At 29.2% G+C, this 25268-nt stretch overlaps 3 protein-coding genes and 1 non-coding gene across 5 annotated transcripts; 1 reads left to right on the top strand and 3 right to left on the bottom strand.

Moving 5' to 3' along the window:
- Window positions 1-2750: 2750 nt before the first annotated feature.
- On the bottom strand, window positions 2751-7994 carry LOC107645276 (GTP-binding protein, HflX). The gene is made up of 14 exons (XM_088489548.1): window positions 7553-7994; window positions 7334-7455; window positions 6940-7082; window positions 6025-6141; window positions 5786-5900; window positions 5479-5616; window positions 5160-5255; window positions 4899-5012; window positions 4511-4579; window positions 4302-4372; window positions 4079-4172; window positions 3636-3764; window positions 3433-3522; window positions 2751-3023 (listed from the first exon to the last, which is right to left on the bottom strand). The coding sequence occupies exons 1-14, from the start codon at window positions 7803-7805 to the stop codon at window positions 2925-2927; spliced, it is 1650 nt and encodes a 549-aa protein (XP_088345674.1). The 5' UTR covers window positions 7806-7994; the 3' UTR covers window positions 2751-2924.
- A 950-nt stretch (window positions 7995-8944) lies between these two features.
- On the top strand, window positions 8945-10984 carry LOC107645278 (transmembrane protein (DUF872)). Its single transcript, XM_016349266.3, has 3 exons — window positions 8945-9085; window positions 9729-10050; window positions 10666-10984. The coding sequence occupies exons 2-3, from the start codon at window positions 9777-9779 to the stop codon at window positions 10743-10745; spliced, it is 354 nt and encodes a 117-aa protein (XP_016204752.1). The 5' UTR covers window positions 8945-9085; window positions 9729-9776; the 3' UTR covers window positions 10746-10984.
- Window positions 10985-11343: 359 nt separating this feature from the next.
- Window positions 11344-15499, bottom strand: LOC107645279 (BEL1-like homeodomain protein 7). Of its 2 annotated transcripts, none has more exons than XM_016349268.3 (5): window positions 15347-15499; window positions 13352-14388; window positions 12778-13130; window positions 12607-12667; window positions 11344-12228 (listed from the first exon to the last, which is right to left on the bottom strand). In XM_016349268.3, exons 2-5 carry the CDS (start codon window positions 14192-14194, stop codon window positions 11554-11556), a joined length of 1932 nt encoding a protein of 643 aa, XP_016204754.1. In that variant the 5' UTR covers window positions 14195-14388; window positions 15347-15499; the 3' UTR covers window positions 11344-11553. The 2 variants fall into 2 exon arrangements, with proteins under 2 accessions (XP_016204754.1, XP_020959299.1); XM_021103640.2 differs by lacking the exon at window positions 15347-15499 and having other exon boundaries at window positions 13352-13879; window positions 13954-14388.
- A 7601-nt stretch (window positions 15500-23100) lies between these two features.
- TRNAA-AGC (transfer RNA alanine (anticodon AGC)) lies at window positions 23101-23173 on the bottom strand. Its single transcript has one exon. It is a non-coding gene; the product is annotated as a tRNA-Ala (tRNA).
- Window positions 23174-25268: the final 2095 nt, after the last annotated feature.

The following is a 25268-nucleotide window of genomic DNA, read 5'->3' as shown; positions in this document are numbered from 1 at the left end:
AAGAATTTTTGTTAGTTATCTTTTTTTAAATATTTTATAAAAATAAAATAATTTTATATTTAAATATTTTATATAAAAAAAATTATTTTATTTATTAATTATATTTGAGTATAATAATATAAAAATATTTTTTTATTTATTTATTATATAAAAAATATTTTTTTTAAAAAAAATGTTTTAAAAAAAATAAATTACAGTTTTTTAAAAAAAAATTTATTTTTTTTAATATTTTTGTTTTTACTATTAAAAATTTGTCAAATATTTAAAAATAAAAAAAATTATTAAATTTTTTTTATCAAAATAATAACGTATTGTACTAAAGTTGCTTAGCAAAACTCATAGAATGATGGAATTGAATTCAATTTCATTGATTAAAATTATTATTTTCATGAACCGAATCTTTTTATGATATTTTTATCCTTCATAACGCTATAAAATAATTTAAGTAGAATATTAACTCTGCTCTTTGAAATATAATTAGACAAGTTGCGAAATTTAAAAATTAAAAGACTAGGTTTTTTTTGTGACTATTAAAAGACTAGTTTAATCGTTAATATAAAAATCAAAAGATCAATTTAAGGATAAATTCAAAAATTTTACTCAAATTATTTGGGGATTTTTATTTTAATAAATAAAATAATTATAATAATTATTGAAATAAATAATTAAAAAAATATTTATTGAAATAAATATTCCTCTCTTATTTTGTTTACACTGTAAACGAGATATATGAAATTGAAAAAAATACACATATCTCGTTTACACTATAAACGAGATATATGTATATATAAATAATTAAATATAATTTTTGAAAATAATAAAAAAATATTAATAATTTAAATTGGACTAAACTCTTAAAAATAGAACATTTCAAATAATAGAAAAAATGGAAGATTTTAAATAATAAAAAAGATAAACAGTGTATTTTAAATAATAGAAAAGATGACTGTCTATTTAAAATAAGCACCTTAACAAATTTACTTTTTTCTTACCATTGAAATAAATAAAAGCATATATAAGTGTACCGTTAAATTACATACTATTAATACTATTGCTTATTCCATTCACTTAAAACTTTAACTAATATTCTTAGTATATTGTTAGAAATAATTTTAAAATTCTAATGATAATAATTTATAAATTAAACATACATAGATTTACTTTATTTATAAAAACTTTTTTATATTTTTATATCTTTTCCAATAATATTTTTCGTACAAAATTAATTTAAAATAATTAAAATTAATATTTGTATTATTGTTTGTGTCCTTTTTTTTTATATATTTTAATAATATAAAAATATTTTGTTTTATTATTCTTATTTTAAAAACAATTTGAAAGTAGTTGAGCAGAATTTACAGTAGAATAGAAGTAGGGATACGAAAATGGAGGAAGTGGTTGAGAATGGAATGCAATTTTCAAAGATGAATGAAGGGTTAATGTATTATTTGGGTATTAGCGGCCACGATAAATGGGTAGTTAAAAAAAAATAACCGTGTTAATAGTGGACAGTTTAACGTGTTAACGTGATTATTTTAAATGGACAATCCATCTTTTTTATTATTTAAAATACACTATTTATTATTTGAAACGTTTCATTTTTAAGAATTTGGTCCAATTTAAATTATTAATATTTTTTATTATTTTTAAAAATTATATTTAATTATTTATATATACATATATAAATAAGAGAAGGATATTTATTTCGCTAAATATTTTTTAAATTATTTATTTAGTAATTAGTATAATTATTTTATTTATTAAAATAAAAAATCCAATTATTTGGTTACGATCACATTGGAAATGCCACTTTGATTTGGGACCAAATAAAGGGTTACACTTATTCTCTAAAGTTAGGCATCTTGTTGCATTAGATGCCTTTTATTTATTTACAATAAACACCAATCTCATCCTTCAAAAAAATTATAAGGGATAAAAATGATATCAAAAAAGTTTTAAAAGTGACAAATTTATCTTTTATCAGACAAATTTATTCTTTTTTGAGTATTATTATTCATACTGAATAATCACATTCTCTTGCCTTGCTGATTCATGTAAATTATCTCAGAAGATATTTCTTACGTGTAGAACAATTGAAATTTGACTTTGTCATAATTTATTATCAAAAGAAGATAACATATTTGAATAGCTGTATTTCTTTCTTTCTTTGGTTTCTTTATGGGATGCAAGGAAAAAAAGAGAGGACTTTGGTTCGAAAAATAGAACAAGTGCCCTGAGGGCCTGACACTGCTCAATACTTTCAGTTTCCATTCATGTTACACAAATGAACATTGGTGAACTTCAATATTGAACCATATTGCACTGTGAATTGCTTAAGGTGAAATGTTTCAAAGAATTGGTAAAGGCAGTTCATACTTTAGAGTCAGCAATTTTGATTTCATGACTTGGGCATACACCAGTCAACAGCTAGAAAGAAATTCTTATGCATATTAATACAATATTTGATCACTAAAATCATGATACATAAGCAACCTAATTATACATTTATTGAATCAAAATTCATATATTTCACAATAAAATGTAATCAAATTTCAAATGTTGGTAGCATTACTCTGAGTACCTTTGAAACATCACCAAGTTTTTTTATATATATAAAGCACACCACATCTCTGCTAATGTGCTATTGGTATTGCTGATGAGTCTCAGGAATTTTGCAGAATATGCCATCTTAATGTTTGAAAACAAAGAAAGGAATGGAATCATGTATGACAAATGTAGTTGCAATCACATTTTGCAAAACTTGCATTCCCATAGTTCCTTAGTCATATATGTATCTCCATTTTTAAAGGGCAAGGGAGTATGATTACAAGAATTACATAAATATGTACATCTTTAAAGTGACATGTATGATACAAAAGATATTTATAACTTTATAAACTACCAAATTATATACATTTAAGAAGTTAAGATTGGGATACACACATTTGCCTCATGGGTGTCAGCAATCTTGCAAAACGAAGGGGCACATGTGCCTTGATATATGTCCCTTGCTCTGTGTATTCCTAAATGTGAATTCAAAGTGAAACTGTAAGGTAGGAAGAAAATCATGACATGATAAACAAAATAGAGCTTGATTGCAATGCATTTTACACTGATATCCAGTACAGTGTTGCTACATAGGCAAATTGAGTTTAACTTTTATGTATTGTCAGTGTCGAAAAGTTTTACACTAACATGTAATCAAGTACTACCATGTAGGCAAATGTCGTTTCTTTTTCAGATACTGGTTGTGGAAGTAAATTACCTTTGCTTATGTGGCAACACTTGATTATAAGTTAGTGTAAAACTCTTAACAATACATAGAAATTAAACTCAATAAAATATAACCTATAATAGTTTAAAAGGCAAGAATATTCAAGGCACTGATCAAAATGTGGCTTTTGGTAAATGAGAATGGAAATATTTACTTACAGTTTTCTCAACCATTCCAACTTGGTGTATGGTGCTGAGAAGGTCTCCATTTTCAAAAGGTACCAAAGCTTCAACCCACACCATGGAGTCCTGTAAGAAGAAAAGTTTTAATGAGCAAATTGCAAATGTTCTAACAAATTGAAAGCAAGATATAACACAGTGCATATGTAGATTATATTCAAAATGACTTTCAAGTTCTGTACCTTCAATTTTTCTTGAACTGCGTTACAGAATTCTGGTAGGCCATCACCCGTTAATGCAGATATGCATACAACATCATCTCTATTTTCAGCTTCTAACCTGATTTTCTGGGGATCACTAGCCTTATCAACCTGACAAAAGAATTCAGATATACACAAATTTTCAACTTCTAGTTCATGCTGTAACAGAAACTTAGGGCGCTTGGTAAAGCTCATTAATGAAAGGAACAAAATTCGTCTTGGTCCTCTTAACCAACAGGGTGATTAAAGAAGCTCTACTTCATTGATAGTTTTTTTCTTTTCTTTTGTTCGTTTCGTATTAGAGGATATCTTGTCCTATCTTTTTCTATATTTCTTCTCTTCATCTCGAAAAAAGAATTTGATCCAAAAATAAAAAGAAAAACAAAACTTATTTTCACACAAACTAACAAACTATTCTCCAATACCTTGTTCCAAATCATCAATCTTGGAATAGATGATACATCTAGTTCTGACAGAACTTTGTCAACAGCATTTATTTGTTGCTCTGCCAGGGGATGACTGCACTAAACAAAACGTAATTACTGAGATAATAATGTAGAGGTCAACACCAGTATCTCTATTATTTTTCCATTCTCTGATAATAAAGTTCCCTCTCAGCAGTTTTACCAATAATGAAGTTCCTCTCACCTGATATCAACTACATGCACCAGAAGTGACGACTCTGATATCTCCTCCAGCGTAGCTCTGAAGGCAGCAACCTACAGAAGTCAGAAAGGAGAAGTCAGTAACAAGTGAATTTCACAGTTGATAATGTTACAAGTAAAACACCAAATAAGCATCAACATTTTGGTCATATAACAGAGAAACAATATTTTTAAGAGGGTTAACTCTCATACCAGTTGAGTTGGCAATTTCTGAATAAAACCAACAGTGTCTGTTAGGAGAAACTCCTTTCCATTCTTCAGCTGGTTGACAGCAGACAAAGAAAGCATGGCATGTTAAATTAACAATGATCTGAATTGTAAAAACTTAAATTATATTGTATATTAAGTTGGAAACATAATTTTTTTTTGGCTGTACAGCCATTGCATAATTTAACCATGGAACATGGCTATTCTCTTAGATAAAGAATAACCTATTTTTATTAGTTCTTTTTTTGTGTTTTTGGAGTGGAATCTCATTTTAATATATGCATAATAGTTGAAAGCAAACAAGAATGTAACAAGAATGGATCATTTGTAAATTAAAAGAAAATGAATGCTCTCCAAGTATACTTTGACTGACCTGGACCCTCCTTGTAGTTGGATCTAAAGTTGCAAATAATTTATCCTCAGCAAAAACATCTGCCCCAGTTAATTGATTTAAAAGGGTACTCTTTCCAGCATTTGTGTACCCAACCTACAATGTCAAATAAAAAAGTGTCAACACAAAGAATATACAAAGAATGATAACTTATGTAATATACATTACCATGATGTATAGACTACAAAGACAATATCAGCAAAAGCAAAAAAAATGGCTTCAATATACTTTTACGGAACTAACCAAGGCTACCACCGGCACAGGTACTGAGAAACGCCTGTTACGGTACTGCTGTCGGTGTTTCCTAACAGATTCTAGCTCTTTCTTAAGTGCACCAATCTGTCAAAGCAAAGGCATCAGAATATTACTCAAAAACTGAGATTCCAGAGAGAAAGCAGAAATAACAGTGAAGAAATGCATAATCTATGTAACAGAAGATTACTAATCGGATATACAATGTGCCTACATAACTTCACAGATAGAATGACATAAGCACACAGCACATTAATTGAATGAAATATAGCTGATTTTAACTTTGGCGTGGTTGTAAAAGGATGCTTACTTGGTTTCGCAAAATACGCTTGTCCACTTCTATTTGTTTTTCTCCCATTCCCTTCACCTTTCCTCCTGATTGACGCTCAAGATGTGTCCACATTTTTGTTAGACGAGGTAGTTGGTATTCCATTTGTGCTAATGAAACCTAGAATGACCATATGATTTTAGAAATGGGATTTAGGTTCTCCTACTTGCCAAAGCTGGCTCTGGCAACGAAACACAAAATAGAAGAGAAAAAAATTTTCCATTTATTTATATATATATATATATATATATATATATATATATATATATATATATATATATAAAATTGCCTGTAAGGATGCTTCATGTGTTGCTGCTCGCTGATTAAATATATCAAGGATGAGAGCAGTTCGATCACAAACTCTCACGTCCCCACCAAAAACCTTTTCCAGGTTGCGCAATTGCCTAGAATTAACAAGGGACATTAATGTCGTGTGAGATCCAAAGTGGCATTGCTTTTGCGGCAACATGACTATAAAATTCAATATGTTTCAAATCAATCATCATATATATATAAAGAGGCCCTTACCCAGGTGATAGCTCATCATCAAAAATTACAGTTTCAACGTCCAAGGCATGGATTGCACTCTTAATTTCAGAAACCTTTCCGGAGCCAATGTATGTCCTTGGGTTTGGAGAAGTAAGCCTGTACAAATTTCACAGCAACTCAAAAATTGAGTCAACTAACAATACTTTATCTCAAAAGAAACAGTATAAGGACATATATGTATTCAGCAATCAACCATTTTCAAAGAGAGAGAGAGGATTGCTTATCCTGGAAACAGTAATCATACAACACAGTAAGGAAATCCGTTGATTAATTATTGACAGCATGATGAAGGGGAAAAGAAATAGTAAGAGACATAGACTGAATGCCTATCTATTAACATCAACAGAAGAATTCGCGACGAAGAAAAGAATAAACTAAATACAGCTCCTGTCATAAATAAGAAGTGGCCTTCAGGTAGTTGAAAACAAATGGAATCAAAGAGACTCAGTTACTAGTTTGTCATGCACGCAGAAGATAACTACAATGCCTGCACTCTATTCCCAAAGAATTTTCGCAGTGTAAGCACAAAGAATAGAATTCGATACAAAATCAGATCGAGCATATCAAGTTGTAAGGCTGGTCATTGGTGAGAACAAAATAAGTAAATCTTGAATCTTGACCACTGAATAATAAATATTAATATAATAACACATAAAAGTTATTCAACTATTTTAAGTTACCATACAGCTTTTTAAATAACTTCTGTAATCTTCACTATCCATAAATAATTCAGTGACCAAGATTTCCCTCCTCTCAAGCAACATAAACATAACTCTCACCTTCAATGCATTGGGAAGTCGACCTTTGTGTTGAACTATGCTATGTTTCAAATTGAAGGCAAACCAAACCAAGAAAAACAAATAAATTACAAAGCAGTTAGAACTTAGAACTTACTTCTGGTAGGTAGAGCCAACAACCATTAAGCCAGCAGTGTCAGCTAGCTGTTCCAATTCCCTCAGAGATTCTTCTATCCCAAACACATCCTCATTATCTCCCTTCCTTTCTACCCCTACCAAATAAGCTTTCTCTTCAAATACCTTCAAATAATAATTGTTAGATACTAAGGAATTTCATTCCATGACGAAAAAAAAAAAAAGTCTAGAATTCGATATTTGTTGTTCCAAAAGAAAGAATTTTAACAAACAAAAAGCGATATTCACACTTCAAATTACCAATTTACACAAGTGGTTTCATGACAATAATTAACAATTTATAAACAAATAAAAATCAATTAATTCCATTTTTTTCCTGTTGCTGATAATTAGTTCTGTGCACTCAAATTACTAACCTCTCGTCCATTGCGGAGCTTGAAGCGGTTATCGATGGTGTCATCGTCTTCTTGAAATAGTACTTTCTTCTTCCGAAGCTTGGTTAACTTCTCTTGAGGTTTCGCATCAGCAACAACACTGTCTACGGCATGTTTGGGAAGAAAAAAAATTGGCTTCTTTTTTATGTTAACAGCTTAGACTAAATAGAATAACGAATAATAAGGAATCCAAACATGAACCTGATGGAGGTGCTTCAGCAGGTTCCACTACTACCTCAGCTGAATCAGTGGCGGTGGAATCTTCTACGTCAAAGCGAATGGCGTTTTGAGTAGAAACGGCGTCGTATGAGTGAAGGGCAAAGATGGAATTTCGGTTCCTGAGAATGAGAGTGGGGAAGTTGCATGATAATGGAGGATTACGAAGAAGAAGGGATAGGGTTGTTGATGGTGATGGTGGCTTGATTATGGAACCATAGAGAGGGCATGCGCTCATTTTGCAGTTACACCTTCTTCTCTTCTCTTCCCTTCTCTTCTCTTTTTTCCTTCTTTCCTTCACTTCTCTGTTTCACTTGCATTTCCTCCAGAGCCAGAATCATCATCAATATCTTCGTCTCTCAATATTTTTTTTTTTAAATATTTTAATCATCAATGTTTTGCTGCATTTTTTTTTTAATTTAATTTTAATAGTACAGTGAAAGTCACCAAAAAAATATATATTTTTAATTCGAAAAAAAAATTTATACATATATCTAATAATATAACAATAGATCATTTAAAAGAATAGATATAATTAAATAATTCTATAATATATTTTATACTATCAGTGTATTAAAATTAAATTTTTTTATTAAATTAAAAAATATTTTTAGACTGGTAAAAATAATAAAATAAGTAATTAATTAAGAGTTTAATTCAATTAAATTAGTAACTAGTGTCAATTTGAAGCTCTTTTTTTTTAAATGTCTTTTTTAAACAACAATAATAAAGACAAGTTCACTAAATCTATTAAATTCTAATAAAAAAAGTGATCATTAAAATTTAGAATAATATTATACATTTAAAATTTTTTTAATTAAATTTAATTAAATTAGTCTAACATAACAAAAATTAGTTATAATTAATATTATTTTAAATTTTATTATTTAATTTGATACAAATCTTATTATTTAACTTGATAAAACTCGGTTCATAAAGCCAATGAGTTATAGCTCAAATGGCATAGTCTCTCCATACTCAATTAAGAGGTTGGGTTCGAGTCTCCTATCTTTGATAAAAAAAAAAAAAATTCGGTTCATAAAAAAATTTAAATATTTAACATTACTCTAAAATTTATTCAAACTAAAATGTTAAAATAAGAATCCGTTAATAATTAATTTGATTGATTTGTTTGATGTTTTTGTTAAATAAAAATAAAAGAAATATAACAGTATACTTTTTTTAATAATAATAATAAATTAATTAATTCAAATAATTTATTGTATACATATTTTTTAATATATATTTTATATATTAAGTATTAACCTATAACTAACTTTTTATGTACACATAATCAGTTTTTAAGGGAAAAAAACGTTCCCCTCAAAACTTTAGAACCATAAAATGTGAAGTATTAAAGTACACTTAAAATTTAAAGGTGACTTTCATCTGTTGTGTGTCTCTCGGAACAAATAAGTAAAATCTCGCATCGCTCTAACTTCACCTCATAGCTTGCTTCACTTTTCCCTCCGGCGGTGGCGGCGGCTGAACTCTCTCCGACCAATCGGCAAAGCACCGGTAAGCCTCGCAAATCGAAAATCCCGATAGTTTTTCCCTCTTAGTTCATCTTAAACAGTTCTCGTAAGCAATCTGTAAATCTAGGGTCTCGTAACTTAGGGTTTAAAATTAAATGATGTCCAAACCTTAATGAGTGTTGTTTCATAATTATCTGCAGCTCTGTTAATTCTGCCATGTAAGTTCTAAAGGAATTCAAGTTTGGAAAATCATAATTCAGTGTTAAAAACCCAAGCTTTGTGCTTTTGTTTTTTGTTCCCTTTTTTGAGTGATGCATATATGGCGTAAATTTAAAAAAAAAGGAAAAAAAAAAAAAAGAAATGCTAGACAAATTTATTGTGTATGTTTAAGTAGGATTAGGACTACAGTGAATTATAAACAGTTTGTAAGTATAGTGTTTATGATAATATTGTTATGAAATACTGAAATTTTGTCATATTATTGTATGTTCTGTGTTCATAAATCTGTTAGTGTAAATGATAGTAGTTTTTTCAATCCATTGACGCAGCTAACCTTCCTTGACTGAAAGAATCTCAGTCTTTATAATTTTGTTGTCTGGGGTTAGAATTTCTGGTTCGGTTCTTTTTTGGCACTCATCAGATTTAAATCTAATGTAACCTTTTTATTCTATCTTGTCTGAGGGCAGCCTCGGATTGTTTTGTGTCACATAACTTAGGAGCAAAGAACTCAGGAAATGGCAACTAGACGCAATGTCCGCTACACATCTCTTCCTACAGATGAGGATGATGATATTCGTAATCGGAATAGACCGTTCGATCCTCGATTTGATTATACACCGAAAAGTTTGGAAAAAGTTCCCTGGAAATCCATTGCTCTAGCTCTCTTTCTGTTATTCCTTGGGACAGGACTTTTGTTTCTATCATACTTCGTCTTCACTGGTCATATGGGAGGAGATCGTTCTCAAGCTTATGGCCTTTTAGCCCTGGGGTTTCTTAGCTTTCTCCCAGGTATGTTGGGTTTACCAGAATGTCATATGTGTTACTTATTTACACTAGTTGCTCTAGTTTACCATAAAGAACAGGGGAGTTACTGTTTCTGGTAACTCTGAGCTTGCAAATATGCCTTTAGATGAATTTGGTGATGGTTCCATAATATGAACCATAAAGATAATTTTGAGTGCTCCATCTAGCATGGCAAGCATATAGGATCCGTTTTTGTTAGTGTTCAAATAACTTCGGTGAAATTGACGGTAGTGACTACACATCACAACATAAACTGTGCTGCCTCCTTTTGTTTACCAACCTTTGTATTGAATCACCGAAGGCTGTTTCAACAGGATGACAATATATAATCGTGTTATCATTATAATTTATTGATATATTTTAACCATCTTCTGTCCAGTAGGACTACAAAATGGCTTTTATTGATGTGTGTTTCCAAGTGAGATGATGTTTCTTGACAATTTTCTCGATTGTCTTGTTTGTTCATAAGATAGTGCAATTGCAATAGTAGACCAAAGAAATCTAGTTTGCTTCTATCATGCAACCTTTCTTATTTTTTTTCTGTTATCACAATCTTTTATTGGCTAATCCTGCAACATAGTACTGTTTTTTTGGACACAGGCTTTTATGAGACTCGACTTGCGTATTATGCTTGGCGAGGTGCCCAAGGATACCGCTTTTCTGCCATCCCTGATTATTAGAGCATGACGCCTTTACCCTTATTCTGAGTCATGATAAAATTTGGTTGCTGCTTGTATGCTTCAATAGCTTAGATGGAATAAAATTGTAGAGAAATGTAATCATATATGTTATGTAAGTATTGAATGAATTAGCAAAGTTTGGAAATTTGTTTGAATCGAAATGCTTGTTTTTGTTTTGGCACAACAAAAATACAATAGCAGGTTGAAGAATGTAACAATAGTTGCTTTTGTTTCTTTTCTGTTATATGTGTTCATAGCAGATTAGCAGTGCTACACAGTTAGAATATAATAATAAATTATTTCACGGTAGCTGGCAGCCAAAAATGATTGAGCAAACTAGAAGAACTTGTGAACCTGCATAGTCATGACAGCTCTTAATGGATTTGAAATAACTCGCCCAAAAAGAATAACAAAAATCAATAGTAGAAAGAAAGAAAATGAGTATCTAGTTTAGTAACATTATGTGCATGAAGATTCTGTGAAGCTAAAATAAACCTTGCTGCTGACCCAATCATTGCCTCATTGTTGAGGTGATTGATAAAGTGACCATAAATACTTAAAAACATTTAAACAAAACTAGAACTACTGGTATGGAATGGAGATGAATACTTTATCAACAACATTAATTTTGGATGTCCAAAAGCAATTTGGGCGTGGCATGAAAGTATAAGTACTACAATACACCATTACAATTACAAAATACATTATCATTTTGTTTAAGTATATTGGATGCAATAATTTTTTTTTATCAACAAGAAGCAACATCATAGATCTAATTTCTACTTCTATGTAGCTTAACTTTCAAATTTCAAACAACAAACTCGTGTAACAACCGTTGTTGTGGATTCCCAAACTTGTGTTGTTGTTGTTGCTGCTGCTTCTCTTGTTCTGTCAAATGATAATCCAACAAATCATTCTCAGATGAAGAAGCCAAAGTCTGGTTACTACTTCTTTTGTTGTGTATCTCATCATCATTTGACATGCCTAATCCATTGCTCTCGCGGTTCCTCAACTCGAGCGCAAGGGACACATGGCCGCCAACGGCCGCAAAGTTTCCCAACGCGGAATAATCATATGTTGCATGAGTAGAAGCTAAGCAACCATTACCATCATCATGACCATTATGGTGATTGATTTGTATTGTAGAAGCATTTGAAAACGGTGTGTTTTTCATGTTAAATCTTTGATCACATTGTTGCAATTTCCTACTAGTCCTTGAAGAAGAAGAATCCATGAGGTTTTCACCATAATCACTACTTTGGATACCATGTTGAACACTATCATCAACAGCTGCCAAATTTTCTTGTGATTCTTCTCTTTTGTTATTATCAGAAACTTGAACATCATCTCTTGAAGCTTTTGGTATGCTGTTTTCAGATAAGAGGTTGCAACTCATCTCAGAATCACCAAATTCTTCTTTATACATTTCTTCAACCATTGGCTTCCATAGCCGCACCCTTGCATTTATGAACCAATTTGCCACCTAAAATGAACCAATATTAAAAGCTTAGCAACTTCATGGTGCTTATTTTTGGAGTGTATATTTTATTACCTATGAAATCAATCTTCAAATGGTATCAAAATGGTTAACATGCTAGCAAATTAGCCCGAAAGGTAGAAAATTCACCGGTCGTCCCGGGAAGGTTGAATACCTTTAACAAATCTACTCTGTTGGCAATTGACCGAAACAGAAGCTTCTACATATAAGGTGATCTAAATTAAGGGGCCAAATTAATGTACAAAATTTCTAGTAAACTAACTTGATACCATGGAAATATTTGTAGATTCTTGATCTTTTGGCCTTAGCTCATAATAATCATATATGAACATAATGTGCAGTTAGGAAAACATTAAATTGTACCTGGTTTCTGGTCAAGCCTGTTTGCCTTGCCAGCATAATCTTCTCTGAATCCTTTGGATAACTGATAAGAATGAAAAATTTGAATAGCAATTATCAAAATAAACTCTCCAAGAATTATCTATTCTAATATGAATATCACTGTTGATTAAGAAAAGATATAAGGTGACTTACGGATGAAGGAAATGCTCGAATAGCCACGCGCGAAGTATAGAAACAGAGCTCTCAGGAAGTCCCCTCTGAGGTCTCCAAGCTTGTCTCATCACACCAAGTTGCTGAAGTGCCTTTTGTTGCCTTAGTTGCTGATCTACGTAGCGGAGCCGAGGTATTCCCTCTTGCTCTCCAAGGCTCCTCTGAGTCACTTGAATCTGGCCACTGATGGCGTCGCGCAAACATCGAAAGTGGCGTGAAATTGTGCGCAATGCAAGCGCAGTGTACGGTTCGGCAGCTCCACACCCGGCAACCATATCAAATGATGATACCACAATTTGCATCTGATGGCAATACTGTCTGTATCTTTTATCTACCTATGATGAGCACAAAGAAAATTCTAGCTAAGCATATGGTTCAACAATAATGCAACCTATTTATGAAACTAAATTTGCATAATATAAAATCAACCATATGAAACTAAATGTCACCAAATCACTTATATTTCTCATCAGTTCCATTGAGATTTGAATAAATCATGACATTAGAGTATTAGTGAAGAGATAAAGACTTATAAAGGGTATAGCATTTTAATTACCTCATCTAACATGGCCAAAAGTTTTGTCTTCTTGTCCAACAAATTCTGTCGGTCTGCCGGCGATAGCTCGGTTGAAGAGTTTACAGCAGAACCATTGGCACCTGAAGATACTTGCATAGATTGACTATTAGATTTTCCATCAGAATCTTTGGAGCCATCTAATCCGGCATCACGAAAACTCTGTTGTTTCTCCAATCCAGGTTGCTTCAAAGCCTTTCGGACATTAACTATTTCATCAAGCAACTCCTGTGCTGCCTTCAGGTATTGTGAGTTTAAAGCAGTACTGGAGGAAAAACCAGCCGATCCGTGTAGGCCCGGATCGACCTGGCCTTCGCTGAGGCACATTGAAGGATGATTAGTATTGTTATACAAACCTTCCCTCTTTATAGAGTTGTAGAATCCTCCGGAAGACATTGGCGGGGTCATGCATTCGGTGTTTCTCACCTCATCATCCTTAAGAGATGATCCATTATTTCCCTTTAAGTTTGGCATGGCATTCATCAGTGAAGTGAAGCTAGAGTTGTGATACTGCGGGTATTGAAAGTGATGAGGCATTGATGTTGCAATAGAAGGCATAACCGATCCAAGGCTAAGCGACAAACCTTGGCACTGAATGTTTTGATCACCAAAAGAGTTGCAAGATGGATCGCCGGTCGCAGCAGCATTCGAATGCTCTTCAAGAGGCTGCATAGTCATTGATTCACCTAGAGAGGTGATGAACTTCAGCTCATTGTTGTGTCCTCCTCCTCCAACCGAATCGCCATAGTTATGATGAGTTAATAGGGAATTCCCAGATAACATTTCTTCATAGGATCCTGAAGGAAAGGCCTGGTTCTGATACATGATGATGATATGATATATGATATATGATATATGATATATGACTTTGCAATTTGAAAATGAGAGGTTTAGTTATTATTCTTGGTCCCTTCTTCGAAATCTAGTTCACATAAACATCTTCTCCAATGAGGCTTTGAGAAGCTATAATGTTACCTCTTCCATGGAATCTTAGTTGGGAATTTCTCTGTGGATTAAGCCTAAAAAGGAAATTGCCAAAAATGGATGAACATGTTAATGATGAAGGACTGAATTTTGGAAAAATTCATAATATAGAAGTCCCCTAAGTACAAACAAAAAGATTACTTTATTATAAGGCTAAAGCACTCAAATTTCATGGGATAATTTAACAATTTTTTTTCTTCCAAAAGTTTTTTTCTTTTTCAATTTTAGTTTTACCCTCCAAAAATGGACAACAACTAAAAGAGTTAGTACTCTTCCAAACCTTCAACATCATACTTTCATACATTCATCAATATGCCTATGCACTCTTCCAAGAACTATCTTCAAAAAATTTTGAACTTTTGGTATTTTCTTCATGGTTCAACTCGCTTACCACTAGACTAAACTCTCACCGGCACCTACGGCGGCGAATTCATAATTTGCATGGAAAAAGGAAACTAAAACATGGTAAGGGGATTCTATGAAACACCACCACCACTTCATTGAACTAGTACCTAGATCCTGCTCCTGCATATTTCAGCTAAGAAAACTTTCAATGAATGAAAGTAATTTCAGTTACCATGCACTTAGGACTGTGGCACTTTCATTTATTAAGCATACTATGTAATACAACACTATTAAGAAAAGGAAAAAAAGGGTTTTGCTTTGTTTGGTTTAACAAAGCAAAAAAAAAATAAAAAAAGCATTCTTTTTCATCTAGAGTTGCAAGAACAGTAGCAGCAGGTAGCAGAAACCATGTAACCAAACATGGTTCAGAAAACCAAACAAAATTCCGAAACACCAGAAACAAAGAACGCAAAAACACATGACAAACAAGGAACAGAAAACAATTTTATTATTATTATTATTTTATTCTTATTAATATGCTATGGTTTGGAATAACAAAACATGGAAAAACACCATACACAGAAGAAAAAGAATAATAATTTGAAAGAGAAAAAGTGAAGAGATGACAGAAAAGAGAGAAAGAGATACCTGAAGAAAGAAGAGGAAAGAGAGAGAGTGTGAGAAGAAGCAAACAAAAGGGTAAGAAGTTAAGAGCAAAGTTTACAGAGAAAGAACAAGAATCCACAGTTTGGGGAAGCCTAGACAAGTGGCAATCCCAAGATATATAAATTTCATATTATTGTATTATATAATAATAATATTAAACTATTATTGTTATTATTATCTGATTGAAACAATGGTAACAACCTATTGAATGAAGGAAGAAAATATGTTTAATAATAATAATAATAGTAACAACCAATGGAAAGAAAAATATGTTTATTTATTAGTGAAAGAAATTGATTACTTCCCAACACCAACTACCTTTATTTATTTATTTATTTATTTATTTGTGTGGTTTTGTAATCTATAGTGAGAGGAAAAATTTGCAAAGGAATAAATAATTAGCAAATTTCAATATCAATCATTGTTGAGAATGTCACGTGTGACAAACGGCACTAGAAAAGAAAAAAGAATAGTATAGAAATATACTTTATTTTATTAGTGTTTTATTCATGTTTTATACACAATAATTTCTTCTTTAAGAGTTCAATGATTTTATTTTATTTTTTATGGTAGATTTTAAATTATTTAATTATAGTATCATAATTATTAGATTATTGAAAAACTTTTTAATTTGTTCAAATATTAAGATTTAAAGGTGTGTTATTATATTAGTACACAATTACCTTTATTTAAAAAGTGTATTATTATTATATTATTAAAAGTGTTTGATTCCTATAATATAACCATATCAAAAGGTCATAACTTGAGGTTTTATTCTTAAATTTCTTTGTTGGCCAATATAAAGACATATCGTTATCATGAGTTAATTATTCAATTAAAATTATTAACATACACAAAATTTATGCTAAGAATAATATATTGATACTTAACTTCTTTTAAACAAATATATATATATATATGTATGATGAACAACTTTTTGCAGCAGAATAAAGTGCAGTTAATTTTATGTGAAATTGATAGTTGATAGTCGTTAGATGGTAATTTAGTTAAGGATTATGCTAGGTGTACACTAAAATTAACCACCAAAGTCAGCCACCAGTATAAAATACATGCTAGAATACAAATACACATTCAAAATAAATTAAACTATACATGTATTTATACACAAATACATTAGTGGCCGATTTTGGTGTACAAATAACATTTTCCTTTAGTTAAATATGTCAAATCATTTAACGATTCTGATTTTAGTTATCAACTTCAAATGAAATTAACTACACCTGAGTTTTCACCTTAGAATAAGCATGCTTTATCAAACTAATTATTTATTAATTAATTATTAAATTTATTTTTTTTTAAGAAAGAAATTAAAGAAGTGAATATATAAATTTCTAGGAACAAAGCATGGCCTTATAATTTGGTTTATGGTAGTGTAACAAGAGAAACATTGAATGGTGTTAGGAACTTGTATCATTGTATGTGAGATGTAATATGAAGAAGAAGAAGAGGAAGAAGAAGATAGAAGTGGTTGTTTGCTTGGAATTGTTCAAACCCTAACAACCAGTTGGTGAATCTGTTGTAAGTTGCAACACCTTACACCCTTAAACCTACACTTAACGCATAAATCATAATCTTCATTTCCTTTCTATGTATCTATCTTCTGTTACAATGAACAATTTCCCTTCTCAACAGAAACATGTCCTTGTCTCATACTAATAAATTAAATCAAATAATATAAAATGTATTTAATTTGGTAAAAGTGTCAAATAGAAGATTTTAAAGGATAAAATTAAAACAACTTGTACAAGTCTTAATATTTGTTTTTTTTTTTTCTAAATATATTTGTTACAAAATGTAACGGATTTGCAATGGCATTAAAGAATAATTTGTGACAAGTTGTTAAATATAACACAATTCGTCGCTAATTACTGATGATTTTTTTTTTTTTTGTCTATGAAGTTAACTTTGATTTTGTGACGAATTCGGTGCGATAAAATTTATTGTTAATTAGCAACGATTAATTATATTAATCTATTTTGCTGTGAAATTAACTTTTGATTTAATGATGGATTTAGTGACTAACATTTTGCGTCGCTAAATAATTTTATGACGAATTATATTATTTTTGCCTCATTAATTAACAATTTGAAATTAGCAAGAAAAGGATCACTAGTTAATTCAATTGAGAGTTAATTGGCCAAATTTCTTGTAGTATATCTTTATACTTATGTATGTATTTCTCTTCCGGGACACTTATTGGGTAAGAGACCTAACAATTAATTTAAATATTTTGTCTCATAATAAAATAAAATAAAATGTGTTTATTTGTATATTCATATCCCAAAATAGAAGTATAGATATAAAATAAAATAAAATAAAATAAAATAAGGCCAAAACATTATACTTCAATCCCTATTTCTACCATTTTTTAAGTATTTGAGTCGTTAAAAAATAGATTAATTTGTCTTGATGAAATAAAAACATTATTTTACATAAAGGACTCTATTCATTATATTGTCACTATAAAAATATTCTATATATATAGATATTTAATTGCCTATATATTATATAGAAAAATGTATGTTAGTACTAGGATATATGAAATTCTAAACTTCATATATTATAAATACAAAGTTTTAATTGAACAATGGTCTAATAATTAACTCATATATAAAATTAAAATAGCTAAAAAAAATGTGATATATATATATATATATATATATATATAGTTAGATGGATTCGAAATTTGGAAGTAGGTGAAAGTGACAAAATCACGCATCGACGTGTATGGTTCGTGTCTACTAACTTCCTAAGATTGTAATCTAACCACAACCATTTAATTAAGTTCATTTTTATTTTATTTATTCCATTTTAATCGTGTGCACGCTAGCCATATTCGTATTCATAATTATTATTATTTGGTCAAGTGATCTTATTATAAAGGACTTTTGGGAAATGCTTAATTTTCAGACTTTTATAAAGTTGTTAGTTATTAGTTGGATGGTATGACTCAAGAACCAATTAATAAGACTCCATTTTTATTATGGTCTCTATTAATAGTATTAAGTATTCTCTACAATTTAATTCAAAAGAAAATTATATATATTCCATTTGTGCAAAAATATTATATTTATTTTCTTCACTCCTCCTATGGCCATATATCAATATTTGCCTTGCCCACCACATAAATATTATTGCTTACTTTTCTTTTATGGCATTTTCTTTTTAAATATATATGCCCACCTTGACTTCAATGAAGGTGGGTTCCTCAACTTCTAGTTTTTGAAGAATCAAATGCCTTTTTAAACGGAATTGAACTTTTTCTTATTTTTATTATTTTCTTTGCTCTAACACACAAGTATTTATTAGAGTTTGTTTGCTTTAACTAATTTTTGGCATAACTACTTTTTAAGAAATTAAGTTAAAAAATATTTTTAGATGAATTATTTTAAAAGTAATTAAATTGTTCTGGTCTGAATATCGGAGTGTCGAAGGTAAGATTGGTTTGGATTTAGAGAAGAAAAAATTAAACTGATTAAATTTTAATGGGTTCTGATCTAAGGTTTTTTGTGAATGAATTCGAACCAATATGAAACAATTGTTCGGATAATTAGGTGTCCAAATTTTTTTTTTTTTACCAAAGATATGAGATTCGAACTCGCAACCTCTTAATTGAGTATGGTGAGACTATGCCATTTGAGCTATTACTCATTGGCATAATTAGGTGTCCAATTAAAAATAAAAAAATGAAAAATTTTACGTAAATAATATGTAATAGTAAATAAAATAAAATAAAGAGAATATATCATTAAAGCTATACTTAAATAAATATCATAATTTAAATTATAAGAGGATAAAATTGTATATATATAATATATTATATTTTATTCATTCAAAAGTTAACATATCTAGTCAGAATGGTTAGGATTTTGCGATCTCCAAATCAATATCCGAACTAATTAAAGTCGGATTTAATTGGTCCAACTTCGATTAGACTTGATTATCTATGTTGAATCGATTAATTTTCGTTCATGTAATTAGGTTCCTTGTACATGTAAACATTCCTATTTTGAATATGTGAAGAATAAGTTAGTTTTTAAAAAATTATTTTATGTTTAAATAGCATAAAACAAATTTACTTTTAGATATGTAATTATTAAAAAGAAATAAATCATAAATCTTTATATCCATCAAACCCCTCATGGTTATAGAGTGGTGTAGGAGATAATTTAAGACCTAATTATTAATTAATATATAGGATGATTTGCTTTTCATAAGAGGACATATAGAAAAGATTAGATGTCTACGGATTTTCCCAATATGAATATTATTGTAATAATGAAACTAATTAACTTCTCAAAACTTTTAATGATTCTCTTGTTAATATATATAGTAGATATAATTATTAGTTTCCGAGTCTGAACTCTAATATATTTTATTATAACACGTTGAAATTAATTAAATTTAAATAGAGGTTGTACTTGAAATAATGAGGTAATTTCTATATCCTTTTTTGTTTGAAAAAATATAAATTTTTTTAAATTAAAAATGAGATTCAAATTGAAAATCTCTACATAAAAAAAATATTATATTATTTGAGTTATAATTTATTGGCTTGATAAAACAAGTTTATGTACCTTAATTTATCTTATTTAATAGAACTCTATATTATGTAGAGTTATATATACAACTCATGAATAAAATAAATGGAATGATGTAAATGATCACTTGACTCCAAATAAAGAAGAGTTATATCATAAAGTATTACACTTTATAAAATGAATAATGCTTACGTATTTTTTGTTTAAATATATGATTTTATATGAAGGATGATGAATAAATAATAAGAAATGTTCATATATTAATATATTAAGAAATTCAACATATTCCGTCCGCTTTATTTTATAATAATATATATGATGATTTTACTAGCTAGTTAGCGTCGTCGGTCTAATAATAATAATAATAATAATTAACATTAGATATTTGATGACAAACTTTATTAAAATAAGTTATCCATAAAAATTAAATATGTACGGAATTTTACCCTTCGCCAAGGCAGAAGGCATTAGTCAAGAAGAGAATAAAATTAACAGGCCAGACTAAAAAAAACTTGTAGATTGTGATAATTGTAAATTATAGTCGTCTTTCTCTATATACTCTTTAAATAAAAGAAATATAAAAGAAAATATTATACTATGTAATAAAAAATCACAATAAAAAAAATTCCTTCGGGTCAAAGGTATCAATATCATACGTTTCTCTAAATATTGTGATGTAATTAATCTCTCATGTTGATATATCATATATGCTTCCAACCTTTGTCGTCGTTTTGTGCAGTTTATCGATTTAATAAAATGGCATTATTACATATAGTTTATATTGACGAGTCCTATAATACTTAAGATTTAGTTAACATATGTTTTTAAAATACATAATAAATTTATTATATTTTAAATAAAAACTTTCTTAATTTATAAACTTAGTTAAATTCTAAGATTTAGTTAACATATGTTTTTAAAATACATAATAAATTTATTATATTTTAAATAAAAACTTTCTTAATTTATAAACTTAGTTAAATTCTAATATTTAATGCATAATTACTAAATATATAGGGAAAAAGACACACACACATATATATATACTTCATTAAGATTTAAGTAAAATAACAGTAATGTAACTAATTAACTGATTTAATTCAAATAATATAGTCTTTTTATTCTCACTTAAAAATTTTGGATTTAAGTCTCATTCTTAATTTTAAAAAAAAGTAATGTAACATTAAATACTTATATATAGTTATATATTTAGTTAGCAATGGTGACATTAATCTCCCTCTAAAAGAGATTTTTAAAGAAAAAGTGAAAAACCTGATGCAACTTAGATAAATATAACTTTTTGTAAGTATATAATTTTAATTAGGGTTGTCTGCGGATCGGATCGGATAGGATATGGCCGAAAATTTGATCCGATCCGCACAATTTTTATCGGATTGGATCGGATATGATATCCGCGTTTTTTGGTGCCCGATCCGATCTGATCCGCAAATGTGCGGATCGGATATCGAATATATCCGCATAATTAAACCTTCTTTTTTTTAATCATATTTTTATGTGAAAAATTCAATAAAAATATTTCTTTCACACTTTTAAACTTATTTATTCCTAAAATATTTTTAATCAAACACTTTCTAATTAACAAAAATAAAATAATACAATATATGAATAATAATTACTAACTAAAATATACAAACAAGTAAATATAATACCAAACATATATATATTTATTTATTTTTTAATTATTAGTGTGCGGATCCGCGGATCGGATACGCGGATGTAGAGCAGATATCCGCGATGTGATCCGCAAAGGGTGCAGATCGGATCCGATCAATTTGCGAATCGGATCGTATCCGCAATTTTCGGATCGAATGCGGATATTTACCACGGATCTGCGGATACGATCCGATCCATAGACACCCCTAATTTTAATACTTTTGTAAAATTTAGTATTATCATTGTTCTACTACTAAAATTTCAATTATTTTGTAGTGTCACATACATTTTATCCTATGTATGTCTTAATAACAATTTGAAAATTATGCAGAGACTATGGCCATCTCCAATCCTATTAAGATTAGATTACACTAAGTAACCAAATTATATGATATCAATAAGTGATTGATGATATTATTTGTGTGTATAACTATATAGAAAGCTCCCTATCCTTCACATTAACATAAAGAATAAAGAAGTATAGATTGGAATATCAATTAAGGTTAGTTATTTTTTATTATATGTTTAACGGTTATTAAAAGAATTGAATTGTATTATCATGATTAATATTAATTATATATTTTACCTTAATTTTAATAACTAAATAAATCAATCATAGTAAAAAAATTTCTGTAAATTATAAAAACTAAAAAAAAAAGTCTTATTTTATTTGCAATTTTTTTTTTCAAATTACCTAATTTTTTATATTTGTTCCAGCTAAAAAATTTTGGAAAAAATAAGTTAAAAAAAATTAAAAGAAAAACCAAAAGAGTTTACAATTTTTCCAATTCTTACCAGAAATTTCTCCTTTCAAGCTCTTGTAGGTTTTGACCTCAATTTCATATTCTTTTCATGTTTTGTTTTCAAAAGTTGCCATTGCAGCGTCTTGTTGGTGAAGTTGCCCAAATAAAATTTCGATTATCTTTTTTTCTTTTATTTTAGTTTTTCTTTTCAATTTTTTAAACCTTTCTTTTCAACCTTTTTTATGTCTTTTTTTCACTGGAACATATTTTTTAAAAAAATGGGTTTTTTGAAAATTTGAAAAAATTTGCAAAATGAAATTTTATTTTTTTAAAATCATGGTTGACTTATTTAGTTATTAAAATTAAGGTTAAAGATATAATTAATTTTAATTATAATAATAACAATTCAATTTTTCTGATAACTATTAAACAAATTATAAAGAGTAACTAACCTCTTATTTATGAGAGAGTATGTTAGAAATCAACATCAATTAATATGTATAAACGCATAGATAATTTTGTGTGTTTTTTGGACATTCATAGATCATTTATCATAAGCCTAAGAAACACGGGTCCATAAAAAAATCCAAGGCAAAATATTATTGGGCCTATTGTATTAGCCCAATCAGTCTGGATCCATTTAGGGCCTTTTTGTATTTGATAACAACGCCCAAAAATTTCCTATCTGTAACTTCACCAATCACCAAAAAAAAAGTTCGTGGATCAGTCGACTAATAAAAATGAAAGAGGAAAAAAATGGAGATGCGGGGTATCGATCCCCGTACCTCTCGCATGCTAAGCGAGCGCTCTACCATCTGAGCTACATCCCCGGATTGGTTTGCTATTTCATCATATTTTAATATACAAAATGTTTTTGGTCGGATCTTTTTTCAATTTTTCATATGTAGAGAATATGCAAATTATTATGTGGTATCCTCTAAAAGTGGAATTTGGAGGCTATTATTTCCCAATTTCTTTTCTGTTAAATGTTAACTCTAGCTAATAGTATCCTGTACTGTACCACACTCGTGTTTTGATATAACAAATTGCATCTTCCATGTATCTTCTATACTTTGATAAATTAAAGAAAAATGTGTTATTGTACTGTCTAGTTTGATTTAGATACCAAACCTTTTTGTATTATTAGTGTGTCGGCAAGAGAAAAAGAATGATGAGGATCTAACCCTACAACTTGTAAATGCATCATATTTTAGTTAAAGAGCTTTCCTATTCAAACAACTATACACTTTGACTCTCCAAAACAATATTGAAAAGAGAGAAAAAAGGAGGGGGGGGGGGGGGGGATCCTCTACCTTTCAAGTTTTTTTTTTCAAAAAAATAATAGTGGTATTTTAGTTAATAAAAAATAAATATAACGTCTAAAATTCAGGATAAGAAAAATAGAAAAAATAAATTTTTAAATATTTATGAATAGGTGAAATTGTGAGAAGAAAAATAACATAAAAAAAATAAATATAAAAAAAAAATTGGAGCATTATGTATAAGGAATAATATATAAGGTGGCAAAAGTGAGGTATTTTAAACAAAGTGGGATTCAAATATTATATTTGAATAAAAAAAAGTTTACCTTATCATCATCATTGGTTCCATGAGCATCTTCCCTATTGTGCAATTGAAGAGAGCAATCAATGTCTTCAATGACCAAAATTGACTTGCTTCCTGTCCCAATCAACAACCTCCTAAGATCTGAATTGCATTGCACTTCTTTCAAATCCAAGTCATATATATCAAACCTTAGATAGTTAGCCATGGCAGCTATCAAGCTTGATTTCCCAGTTCCTGGTGGTCCGTACAAAAGGTACCCTCTTTTCCAAGCCTTCCCAACTCTCTTATAATATTCTTTCCTCCCCAAAAACAAGTTCAAATCTTCCAACAACATTCCTAATAATACAATACAAACTCATTACTACATTGTTTCTTGAATTAGATTAGTCATATTTTTTATAATAATATCTAAAGTAACACATTTTATTTTGTTAAACAAATCAGTTTCATCCTCGAGATAAAAATTTATGGATTAATTTGGTAACTAAAATTTGTTAGATATTAAAATGTAGAAAACACTATGATCACGCTTTTTGTTAAGGTTGTTACTACTAACATTGTTGTTGATCATAGAAACAAGGACCCACTTGAGTTTCACATTTTTGTAGTAATCACATAACTCTTGGCTTTGGTGGAAGAGATGGTCTCTTGTGAAGGAAGCCACATGGTGGTGGCTATGCCATGAAAACTTAAATATGGAGCTTGTGGTTTTAGGAGGGTTTTAGATATATTTATTTATTTATTTATTTTAATTAAAAAATATATTTACTACTATTTGTTTTGCTTGTTTTTTTTTTTTAACTAAAGATAGGAGACTCAAACCCACAACCTCTTAATTGAGTATGGGGAGACTATGCCATTTGAGCTATAACTCATTGGCTATTTGTTTTGCTTGTTGGCCTTTAGATATGCTAACTAAGGTATAAATTTTTTTTTTATCTTTACATGATGAATTATAAAATTAAATTTTAATATGTTATAAAAATATTAATTTTATTTAAAATATGATCAAATAAATAAATTATATTTTTATATAAAATATCTTTATAATAAAATATTTTTAATATCTTTATTTGAGTAGTTCTTTTTTTTTTTGGTAACTACATTTGGAAATTATTTACTTGTGAGTTGTTAATATCATCGACATTTTTATTTGGACGAAATCATTAATCTTATTTTTCTAACAATTAAATAAACGACATAGTTAAAATTAAAAAATTGAATTGATACTTATAGTTATTTTTTTTCCTTTAGACTACTCTGTCACAAATCTTAGTTCTATCCTTGATCAATAAATAACTATATATAAAGACAAGATTTGAATAGGCGACCCTACTTATTAAATTTTTATTGTAGTAA

Source organism: Arachis ipaensis, chromosome B6 (genome assembly GCF_059453495.1).
Source record: "Arachis ipaensis isolate K30076 ecotype BB chromosome B6, ASM5945349v1, whole genome shotgun sequence".
Classification (NCBI taxonomy): Eukaryota; Viridiplantae; Streptophyta; class Magnoliopsida; order Fabales; family Fabaceae; genus Arachis; species Arachis ipaensis.
Note: the sequence above shows the minus strand (reverse complement) of the source record. Positions and strands in the feature narration are given on the sequence as shown.

Bases quoted from the DNA above. Each gene is read 5' to 3' on its own strand.
- LOC107645276 (XM_088489548.1), bottom strand. From the start codon at position 7,805: ATGAGCGCATGCCCTCTCTATGGTTCCATAATCAAGCCACCATCACCA. The intron at 5,013-5,159 runs GTTAGTTCCGTA...TTGACATTGTAG, and splicing joins CTGTGCCGGTGGTAGCCTTG to GTTGGGTACACAAATGCTGG. The intron at 4,373-4,510 runs GTATGAGAGTTA...TGACTTCTGTAG, and splicing joins AGAAATTGCCAACTCAACTG to GTTGCTGCCTTCAGAGCTAC.
- LOC107645279 (XM_016349268.3), bottom strand. From the start codon at position 14,194: ATGTATCAGAACCAGGCCTTTCCTTCAGGATCCTATGAAGAAATGTTA. The intron at 12,668-12,777 runs GTAAGTCACCTT...CATTCTTATCAG, and splicing joins TTCGAGCATTTCCTTCATCC to TTATCCAAAGGATTCAGAGA. The intron at 12,229-12,606 runs GTACAATTTAAT...GGTTCATTTTAG, and splicing joins CAGGCTTGACCAGAAACCAG to GTGGCAAATTGGTTCATAAA.
- LOC107645278 (XM_016349266.3), top strand. From the start codon at position 9,777: ATGGCAACTAGACGCAATGTCCGCTACACATCTCTTCCTACAGATGAG. The intron at 10,051-10,665 runs GTATGTTGGGTT...TTTTGGACACAG, and splicing joins GTTTCTTAGCTTTCTCCCAG to GCTTTTATGAGACTCGACTT.